The sequence below is a fragment of the Mixophyes fleayi genome, chromosome 10 (genome assembly GCF_038048845.1).
Source record: "Mixophyes fleayi isolate aMixFle1 chromosome 10, aMixFle1.hap1, whole genome shotgun sequence".
NCBI lineage: Eukaryota > Metazoa > Chordata > Amphibia > Anura > Limnodynastidae > Mixophyes > Mixophyes fleayi.
This window is the reverse complement of record NC_134411.1, coordinates 59,214,281-59,225,938: the sequence shown is the minus strand read 5'-3', so window position 1 is coordinate 59,225,938 and position 11,658 is coordinate 59,214,281. Positions and strand designations below refer to the sequence as shown.

The 11,658-nt window shown below is 39.7% G+C and overlaps 1 protein-coding gene across 1 annotated transcript in view; it reads left to right on the top strand.

Moving 5' to 3' along the window:
* NFATC3 (nuclear factor of activated T cells 3) overlaps positions 1-11,658 on the top strand; it is a 200,332-nt gene that overhangs the window by 134,365 nt on the left and 54,309 nt on the right. The window contains exons 7-8 of the mRNA XM_075188817.1: positions 9,534-9,589; positions 10,025-10,151. Coding sequence (XP_075044918.1) covers positions 9,534-9,589; positions 10,025-10,151 — 183 coding nt within the window. The remainder of the gene's footprint in view (positions 1-9,533; positions 9,590-10,024; positions 10,152-11,658) is intronic.

The following is an 11,658-nucleotide window of genomic DNA, read 5'->3' as shown; positions in this document are numbered from 1 at the left end:
CGGGTTATTCTAAGCACAGATTATCCATCTTGCCACGAAAGCCTGTGCTGCTTGGACAAACCCTGGTGCTATCCATAACCTGTTAGTGAGTATAACCATAGCATCTTTCCCAGATGCACTTTACCATGTGCTATTTTGGCCATAATGGGATAAAGTGCTTTTGGCAGACACAAACGCTGACCTTTACACCACTCTCCTTGCACTTCTAGTGCTCCATGTTTTGCCCAAGTCTTTTTCTCATTCTCTGTTACTTGTCTCTGCATAAGTTGGAGTGTGGAATGGTGAAATTTGGGGTCAGGGGGTCACCATGTAAATAGACTCCCTTTGGGGTACTGGGGCTATGGCGGTTTCTCGTGCGGCCTGGTCTACCAGTCTATTTCCCTTAGCTTCGGGGTAGTGTCTCTGTGTGTGTCTTCATCTTCATCACTGAGTTTGGAGGGCAGCTGGAATGTGAACAGTGCCCTGATATGCTCAGCATGTTAAAGAAATGGAAGTTGCTCAAATCAATTTATAGGCTATAGCAGGTGCGTGAAAGGGTGGGGTTATCCTAAAAGGAACAAGCAAACACAGAGAGATCCCCCAGCACACTGCTATAGCCAGCAACAGATCTGCTATTTCTACTGTAGATAAAAATGCAAAAGTCTCAGTTGCACACATTTACAAATGTATGTTAAAGCCACCCACCACTCTACAGTGATTTTGCTAATAGGGTGGTCCTAACTCTAAACAATGAGTCCCATATATTTGGGCCATACATATGTGTTTTTAAATTGAGAGCTAACTTACCAAAGAGGTACCCTAGAAGTCTCCAAATAGCAATCCAATGTCAGCACTCCCCCTCAGCTACTGACACCAACATGCCTCTCAGACAAATAAAGAAATGGAAGTTACTCAAATCAGTTTTATAGGCTATAGCAGGTGCGTGAAAGGGTGGGGTTATCCTAAAAGGAACAAGCAAACACAGAGAGATCCCCCAGCACACTGCTATAGCCAGCAACAGATTTGCATTTTTATCTACAGTAGAAATAGAAGATCTGTTGCTGGCTATAGCAGTGTGCTGGGGAAATCTCTCTGTGTTTGCATGTTCAGCATGTTGACTGGTTTGCTTGCTGAACCTATAGGTCCCTACTTTTCCATATAGGGCTATAACATGTGCAATTCCAAATGCATAACTTGAATCAGTGTAAATGTTTACTCTGTCTTTTTGCATATATGCATGCAAGTGTCAGGGCCTTTAATTCAGCTTTTTGTGCTGACATGTGACTCAATCTGTTGAATCACTATTTCTGTGTGTGTGGTTACAGCACACCCTGTATAAGAAACACCATCTATGTGGAAGCTTGAGATGTCTGCATTTGGTAGCGGTGTATCTTTAATGTCAGATACAACCAAAGATCCTTGTCTCATTAGTTCTACACAATCATATTCAGAAAAATTTTGTGTTTGCATTTTATTTTCTTCCTGTTCAAGCTGGGATGGGATTCCCCCAAATCCCTAGGGGAACCCCGATATATACAGGTACTTCTCCCATCTTTTGAAACTTGCTGCAATAAGGCAGCAGGATTCAACATTGTGCACTGCTTAAGTATAATACAAAAGGGAGTTAGCAGTGCTACTTCATATTTCGTAAGTCTGGCTGCTGAGAAGTGTATGGCATGTGGCACCATTAGGGTTACTGGGTGCCCTAGCACAATATCTGTACTTTTTCCAAACACTACTGCCGCTGCTTCCACTGCTTGTATGACTGGGTCTAATTGTGCAGAGTAGTATGCATGTGACCTTAGCTTGTGACCATGTATCTGTGTCAGTACTGCTTGTGTATGTGCACTTACTTTATAACAAAATAATGTAAAAAGGCTTGTCATAATCTGGCAAAGTCGGTGCTGGCGCTGAAGTTACTTCAGCACAGATAATAGCTCTTAAAGTCTTAAGGCTTTTTTCATTTATATACAATCATTGAATTCCCATCAATGCATTACCATACCGATGATACAAAGACGTATTTACAGTATATGATGATTATAGCACAGTAAATAAGGGCAGTGAATGTCTTTACAACATTGATTGACTCAAAACTATTATGAGGATAAAAAATAAAAACCTTTTGTTATCTACCATAATTTGACATTACATTGCATTACTTTCTTTCAACCATCTGATATAAAATGTGGTTAAATAACAAACCAAAAATGAACCCAAACACTATTTCATATTCAACTATGTTAGTCCATTTCTTCTTTTCTCTTTAAAACATACCTTCTGACCTTCTACGACATACAGAAAAACCACCTAGTTCATGTATTTGCTATGCGAATAGCCCATAAACGTTATACTTATGTATGTTGTGGCTGTAGACCAATACATATTGCAAACTTCTATTCATTGGAAGTTGGATCAATGCAATCTGGATTGCCTAAAGGGTCTTTGCAGCTGGAGATCTTCTATAAAGATAAACAAAAACTTTTGCATAGAGATTAACATGTATTCACTTTGAATTACAGTAACTATCATGCTTGTCACAATTACTAGTCTTGTCCGTCCACTGAATCGTGCATTAACGGACCAAAGATTTTAAAACTTCTTTTCATCTCTTTCACATTATTTACAAATGTACAACTTTTTCAACCTTGAAACAACATGTCTCTTGCAGTAAAGCTGGGTACACACTACAGAAATTTCGACCAACTTTTTATGCCGAGCAGTTTTACATGCGATCGATGGTCCACAAACACACTAGCCTTGTTTTGGATGATAAAGGGAAGAGCGGACGTCCCTTTAGCGACTTTTTACAGCCATGTTGTCGTGAACAATGATTTCAATTCCGTACACACTGCAGCGACGTTTTCGGGGAAATGTACGAGATACCGAAGACATTAGCATAAAGGGGCGGACCCTGCACTATAGTTAACTCCCAAAATAGCTTAAAAACAGAAGGCTACACTGTCCCTTCATTCATTCCCATTTGTAAACGTACAATGGCTACAAAACAAGAACAAGCAGCCGCACTTCTCATGCTTACTGTGGCAAGAAGAATGATGGTACGGAACCGACGAGAAAGAAGGAGAAAGAATAGATCTTGTTGGAGCAAAGAGTGGTTCAAGAGGAGAGACACGTTCTGCCATATGCCCCTGCTGCAGGAGATACGGGACAACAACCCCGATGATTTCAAGAATTTTCTCCGTATGAATGATTCAACTTTTCAGGAACTGCTCCAACTTGTAACCCCTCTCATCCAGAGGGAGAACACCCATTTAAGGAGACCCATACCGCCAGAGCAAAGACTGGTGGCAACCCTACGTTTTTTGGCAACAGGGAGAACACTGGCAGATCTGAAATACAGCACGGCTATTTCACCTCAAGCTCTTGGCATGATAATTCCTGACACCTGTGATGCTATCATTGAAGTTCTCAGTGACCAGTATATGAAGGTTTGTACAAAGCAACAGTATTTATTTATTTCAAAAATATCGTTTTACGTATTAACATATTTAACGTAGTAAAAATACATTTAACTTGGAATGTGCAAATCTTAGATTGTTAGGACCAGCGCAACAGTTTATAAATGTTGGTAGTGCAAAATTTCGCTTGTGTCCATACCAGGTTTGTCCCCAACGTAATGTGGCATCCTTACTGATGGTAATGGCGTGGATGTCATACAAGGTTGAGATATGCCGCTTTGTCTACCCATGGTCTGAAATGTGTGTGCTTGTTGGTGTCTATGGTTAGTTGAGGAAAGACATGTGTCCGGCCACAAATCTTCAGTGGAAGCCCTACACATGACGTCACACAGCAGCCGCTCTATTTCAGTTTGTATGCGCTTGCTACTACTTCTCATTTTGCTAGCTAATGTAGATGCGAGTAACTCAAACGTGTCCTGTTCCTTTCTTGGTGTTAGCAGACTGTTAGCGCAATCAAGCATCCTTTCTGCCAGTGCATCACTTTCTGGTATTTCATGTATTCTGCGTCTTTGGTTTCTGATCTATTTTTGCTGGTGTATCACCTTGGGTCGCATCTTGCCTGTCTGCAGTTAGCCTGCTTTCACGTGGAGTGGGATAAATAGTTGTAGCATCCGGGTCTTCAACTTCCAGCAGGAGAGCATCAGACAGTAGTGCAGGCTGCAAAAGAGTAAACGAATGAAGGGATGCAATTGCATGCATGTTCAAATGTTAACTATGTACACATCTTTATGTTTCAGTTCCCATCGAGCAAAGCAGACTGGAAAGTGATAGCGGAAGACTTTGAGAGACTATAGAATTTCCCAAATTGCGGTGGTGCTATTGATGGCAAAAATGTCCGAATCATGCCACCATCAAACAGTGGATCTTTCTACTACAACTACAAAGGGTTTTTCAGCATTATTTTAATGGCCATCGTGGATGCGAACTATGAATTCCTATTTGTGGACATTGGGAAAAATGAAAGAGTCTCAGATGGTGGTGCATTGGAGAATACTGAACAAACTAAAAAACAATGCCCTAAACCTTCCATTGCGGAGCAGCACTAAATATGGATTAAATTTTGTGTTTGTGGCAGATGACGCCTTTACATGGCATGGGAATGTATTAAAACCGTACCCGCAAAGAAATATGACCCATGAAAGGCGTATATTTAATTACAGACTGTCGCGTGCTAGGCGTGTCGTAGAAAATGCCTTTGGGATTTTAAGCAACAGGTTCAGAGTTTTTCAGTCGACAATCAACCTGCGTTTGGACAAAATAGACAAAGTTGTGATGGCCTGTTGTGTTCTGCATAACTTTCTGCGGCGTAAAAGCATTAGTGGCCGTACCACTCAGGTCAATGCGGAAAGTAATGGTGAGGACGTGGAGGTAGTGGGCTTAACAGCATTACAGTGTGGCCACTCTAAAAACAGTTGTTCTGTGGCAAACTTAAATCGGGAGGCTTACCTTTTATATTTCAACGGTGATGGTGCCGTGCCATGGCAAAATGATTGTTAATGAATATTTATAAACATGTTATGCATTGTTATTGTGTTGTTGATTGTTTGAACATTAATAAATCTGTTACATTACAACATAATGATGTACTGTACTTACTGTGCCGCTTGCAGGTATATCATATGCTTGCTTTACCTCTGGGGATGAACTGCTGTCTGTGGGCATGCTGCTAATGGATGTACGTGGTGTTTCTTGGTCCTTCACAAAGTGTAACATATCAAAGTACCATAGCTTTGGCACATACACGTCTTCAGCTGCAGCTCCAGATTTTTGGGATGCTTCAACTCTATTTAATTCTTTTTTTATACACAGTCCTACGGTTCTGGATCTTGCTTTTTGCCCATTCAACAGTTGCTCCAGGGTGATATGGCAGACATGCTTTTACAAGCTCTTGCATCGCAATGTTTCGCATCATTCTGTTAGAATACTCCTTGGATTTGGCTTTCCACAAACATGGGTGAGCCCTGTAGGTCTCAATAAAATCCTTCATTAGGTCAGCATTTCTTTTATATGTTATTATGATTATCTGTTTGGGTATAATAAAAAGAAACATAAGTATCAACAATGCAAGTACACATGTATGTATCAATCAGAAATAACTTACCGTATGTGAACGAATGTACAGCTCCGATGAATCGTAAAATCCCTTCGTATGTAATGGCCATGAACGGGTTACAGTTATAGAAAAAAAACCTGATACACAGGGTTATTATACACGAATAGTCTTCACCCACAATGCTCCATTCTCTAAACAAACGTCCATGTCAGAGTGTATAAAATTATAGAGGAGCCTGTCTGGCGCCGAGGAACGTGAGAAGATGGAGAATAAAGAGAAGGTGTTAGTGGGGGTGGAAGCAATGGAGACGGGGACGCAGGCACAAGTTGTGCCGGAAGGGCCAACAAATGTAGGAAAAGTTACAGAGGGGGATGGAGATGCTCAAGAAGAATGTACTGCAGGTAAAAGAGCAAAGTCAATGAGCCCTAGAGAGATGGAGATGATGGTCAAAGTACTGGACCAGTATGACTACAACTGTCAAAAGCGAAAGTACATAAAAATGAATAATAGAAAGGAATTGATAATGCAAAAACTACTGCGGTTACTGAAGGAAAAACTTGGAAAGAAAATAAATAAATTCCAAGTCCAGAAGAGGTGGTCGTACCTTAAAAATAAAGAAGTTATGAGACTGGAGCGAATCCGTAAAAACATAAAAAAAGTGAGTAGCACGTGTAGTCGTGTAATGTACCTGTATGAAGGACTTTATGTATTTCATTCTACTGTCACATGAACCAATGCAAACGTATGATTATTGTTTTGTCAGAAGCAAGAATTAACGGTGACAAGGCCACTGTAGATACCACTGATGTAATTACACCTGTGATAAAACGCGAAAAAATAAATGTGCCCGAGGGACCACAACACAAAGTGATCTCGAGCAGTGTGCAAGGTGAGCACATGTCAGGTGTTGGAATAAAACTTGTATTAACTTTAGTACAGAGATAGAAGCAAAATGGTAAAACCTTTGTATTTTCTTGCTTCATAGATACGATCGTCATATCAGACGAAACTCCGGAAGAGGGAAAAAATGTCGCCGAGCTCTACGATCATTTTCCAAAATGAAAGACAATATTGCGAACATTAAGAGAAAAATCAAAATCCTTGATAATACTTTCGATGATATGCTGTTTGCAACTGTTGTGCCACAAACCAGTACCACCATTTCACTGTAATGCTACTTTTTTTTTCACTTTTCAAATTGTACTGGAGAAGTTGAATGTTTCTATTGCTTTTACCAGCAATAAAAGTTTTGCATTCACGCTGTGTGGTTTATTTCGAGTATTTCAGACATATTGGGGCATATCCATTATGTAATAAAGGTCATTATGGTTTTCATAGTTTTGAAACTTTATAGAGGATAAATGAGAAATGATTGCCAACATACATCCAAAGTGTAATAACCCACGTGCTTTCTACACGTGTAACAGTCTACAGCCAGACAGGTGCAATACACATCGATACAAAACACATTGATGTGCGGATTCCGCACCACGTGGGACTGTGATTGACATCAAAAATTTACATACACACGCCCCCCAGGTCGAGGAAGTATCGGAGGATTGTCGTGGATACGTCGGAAGTTTATACACACTGCACAGCGGAAACGAGATTGGAGCGAAAATATTAAACGGTACGACCAACCAAATGAGGCGAGAATCGTCCACTTGGGCAGAATTTCGACCATTGTGTAACTGTACACACTGACCCGACTTTTGAACGAGCGGTCGTATGTCGGCAGTTTGTGCCGATTATTGGACGAAAACAGTGTAGTGTGTACCCAGCTTTAGACGGAGATAAAACAGGAGGAACCAAAGTTAGTGTCGCTATGACCACAGTCACATAAAATGTGGACAAAAGTGATCTGCAACCTGGAACATACATAGCAGCAGTGTATGATAACATCTGGTACATTGGGTATATCATTCAATGTAATGAGGAGGAACAAGATGTGCTGGTACACCTTATGAAACAAAACCAATGAACAAATGTTCTGTCCTGGCCTTCAAGACATAAGTGTTTAGTTCCTTTCATTCACGTCCTCTGTGTAACGGAAGTGCCTACTATCCAAGGAAGTACTGGATGGCAGTATACACTTTCTGCTGACACTTTAAGGAAAATTACAGACCATTACAACAAGTTCCAAACAAGGGAAAAATGAGATTGTTGACAACTTCAGTTAAGAACTTAAGTTATGTTAAAGGTTTTAAATTTCATGGTTTCTTGTGTTAATTATGTATGCGGTACAACAGTAATTGAACATCAACTTAATAAAAAAATTTCTCCACTATGAATGAGTACCCGGCTGATTTTTTTTTTTTTTTTGTGGTAGTAATGTATACCTTAAACAGCCCCCCCAAAAATGGGATCCCTAATGTCAATTGAACTTAGCGTTTTTAATTCCATTCCATAAACGTGCGTTTTTGCCGTAACGCAAAACATGAGCCAAATAAAGTAATTTTGGTTTGCATTTTTGGATTTAGTAGGAAGTTACCTTAGGGGTCCAAATTTTGTGATTACTTAATAAACACCCGCGGTACTTCAAATAAACTGTATAAAGAAGCATCGATTAGTAAATTATTTAATAAATTGAAAAATCAATATTTAATCAACTAATTGTCAGACGGTCGAGATATTTGGCGGAAATAGTTTATTGACATCCTCTCAACTAAAAAAATCTTCAAAAAAATCTCAGACGGGTGGTGGACATTTTTTTGGGGTATTCTGATGTGGAATGACCCAACTGTATAATTCTAAGACTTACAGATCTGCGTGCCTGATACCTTAGACGGACATGAGGAAGCTCTAAACAGAGGACCCTAACGAGTAGAAAACTCTACTCACCCGGGTTATAGTCGGAGTCCTGTGTCCAGGGCGACCTCCAGTTCTGTCTGTCCTTGGCTCCGTTCAGCAGTCTCAGTGTGGACTTCCAATGCTGTTGAATCTAAATCAGATTGTTCACCTGTAAGTGTTTATCAGTTATGAGCTCATCAGCTGGAGAGAATTACATACACTGCATGGTTTGAGTGTACAATAAACTCTGCTTTATTAGTTACAAGTGCATATCTATATAGCAAAAATCACGTATATCAGAAAACTACGCCCCAAAAGGTTTTAACCACTCATGCTCCCTTTACACAGATGTTACTGTATTCTCTCATTATCACACAGGAGTACTCCCCAGGGGGGGGTTGGCTTATCTCCTGTCTGCTATGTCCAAGGTTATAAGCATAGCCTTGCAAATTATGAATTACTCCTACAAAACAGGTGCATCTAATCTGTCTTTAAGCTAAAACAGAACAAAATGGCTATAAGGCAACAAGATGGCGTCAGCTTGGCAAAATCTCATTTCTCACCCACAATATGCTAGACGTTGTAAACTGCCTGGTATATGCCAAATTCATCTAATTTGTTAATTCCAGGCCAATAGTGTTGAATTACCAGCCCACCTGTACTCCCGCTGTAACCTGGAGCATAAGATCAGTCAGGGAATGGTAGCACAAAATTTGCTGGGTGGATGGAAAGCAGAATATCCATATAGGCATCTTAATCTTGGTTAGGTGGGGCAAGTCTGTAAAACTATCCAAGTTATGCTAAGTAATTCTATTTAAGTGCTTATGATTTTTTACCTTTTCTGCAATAAGATATGCACTAGATTCATAGGAGGTACTTAAATTGTAATCCACACTATGACTATTAATACCATTTTATTGGGCATTAGTGCTACTATCTCCAGTCGTGACATTAATACCTCATTAATGCAAAGAAAACATGGCAAATCATTTTGGGAGGTGCTCATTAGCCAATCACAAGATGTACTGCCATTTTGTCTCTGAACTAAGAAATTAGACTTTAACCTCCCTTATTTCTAAGCATGCATGTACCAATGAAATAATGCATTATTACCGTGAGTGCTGCTTGGATCTTTAATAGATATGCTCAGTGCAGTTTCCATATGTTGTTTAAAAGTACTATTACCAAGGTAATCTATTTTATTAAACTTTTTTTCCTTTTTTTTTCCCTAGATGGGCGTCCCCAGTGGGAAGTAGAAGCAAAGATTGTAGCGGAAAAGAGACAAATGGTGAGGTTTTTGTTTGTTTTTTATTTACACAATACATTAAAATGTGCTGCTATACTTAGTTTGCTGAAAATAAGGAAAAACACACACACTCATAGGAAAGAGAAAATATACTTCTGTACAAAAGGTACTTTTTAACTCTTGCATTCCAAATATTTTGTTTTTGTTCAACTTTTATTTTTATCCTCCCCCTTCCAGCCGAGAGCAATATTTTAAAGTAGTTAAGCATTTTAAATTTAAAACACAGGACATTCTTGGTGGGGTTATATGTTTAAGCACAGTACATAATTTACACATCCCAAGTTATATTGAAATAGTACACATTTTCTGACTTGTTCTTACATTTTTGTGTTTATGGATTCATAGAATAATATGGAGATTTGATTACATGGACTCAAATTCATGTTAGTACTGAACAGTGTAATTGCTTCCTTTCAGACTGAGATTGTTGTTGAAATTCCTCCATACCACAACAAGTCAATTGTGACAGGAGTACAAGTACAGTTTTATCTGTGCAATGGGAAAAGAAAACGTAGCCAGTCCCAGCGGTTTACTTACACACCAGGTCAGTTACTTTGCTATGTGTTTAAAATCTACTATTTGCGGTAGGTTAGTATGGATAACAGATGTAAGTGTACATGTGTGTGCTCGCTGCAGACTAGTTCCTCCACCTAGTAAAACTAGAAAAAGTAATACTTATCTGTGCATAGGCATGGAGCGCAGGCTAAAGTTTTTTGATGGTGTGTCTTGATTGTTATCCGTGGGGTCTGGTTTTGGTGGTCTGGTACTGGTCTGTGGGACAGGGTTTAGTTAAATCAAGGAAAGGAATGTCAGGTGGGTATGGAAGGGCCAGTGTGTGTGGTTTAGAGGAGGTAGGAAAGAGAGGCAGAGAGTGGTTGTTTGCACTAAGGAGTATGTGTGTAGGTGCTGATTGGAGATATAGATATAGGGTTATATTGGTGAGTAATGTAAGGGTTGTGGTGGGGAGGTAGATTGGTGTTAGGATAGATTATATGAAAGGGGCTAGAAATAACAGTAGAGGTGAATGGCAATGGAAGTAGATAGAATAAGTTTATAAAGGATAGGTTACAGAGTGAATATTGAGATACACAAAAGGATAGTGGTATATTATTGGTAATGTGTGTGTGTGTGTGGGGGGGGGGGGGGTGCCAGAGGATATAGAACAGAGGGAGAGATTGCTAGTGGAAAAAAAGATCAAGTATGGTGTGAAAAAAGATACAGGGTCTGAAATACTAATTTGAAGATTAGGAAAAGGGGTTGAGAGATGAAATGGTTTGTGAAAGGGGGTGACATAGTAGGTGTATAGGTTGGACATATAGGTCAAAACAAAAAACAAATTTCAAATTAATGAGAATTAAAGTAAAATAGGAATAAACAGAAGTCAAATACAATATAATCAAATGACACTGTTCTTGAGGTGTAGGGGAATTCCAAACACGCTTCACCACTTGTAATGGCTCCCTTAATGAATTCTGTGGACAGAGTATTTGACCATCTTGAAATGCGGCCTATTTGAATGTTTCTGCTGATTTTGGCTCCAAAATAGGCTTTTCCTATTAGTGGTTAAAATCGTTGGAGGTGTAGTGAGCAGTAATTGGTCCAAATAGGTTCAATTTTTGTAGTTTCTGTTGGTGGTGTAGAGGGCGATTATGGCATTTTTAAGTTTTATTTTAGTAGCTGGGCATGTACTTCACTTGTCTGGTGGCTTGCGTCAGTAGTATATGAGCCTGACATAGGAGGAAGATGCTGTGTCTGCATTCAATTTACCCCATGCAACCATATGAAAGCACTGTTTGACCATGTTTTGTATTCAGTCCATCTGTAACACTGGAAAGATCGCTAGTACAACAAACTAACCTGTGACTGTTCTTATTAGAACTACTTGAGCTAATAAACCATTACTGCTTGAAGAACCTGCTTTGCGCTTACTTACCTGCTGTAAATTCCTGTGACCTTCAGATTAGACCAATCTAATCCTTTATCTGGCTGTTCTGAGGTTGGGACCCAGCATCTAGTACCAACACTCTGCCCTCTACCCCACAGCTCTGGCC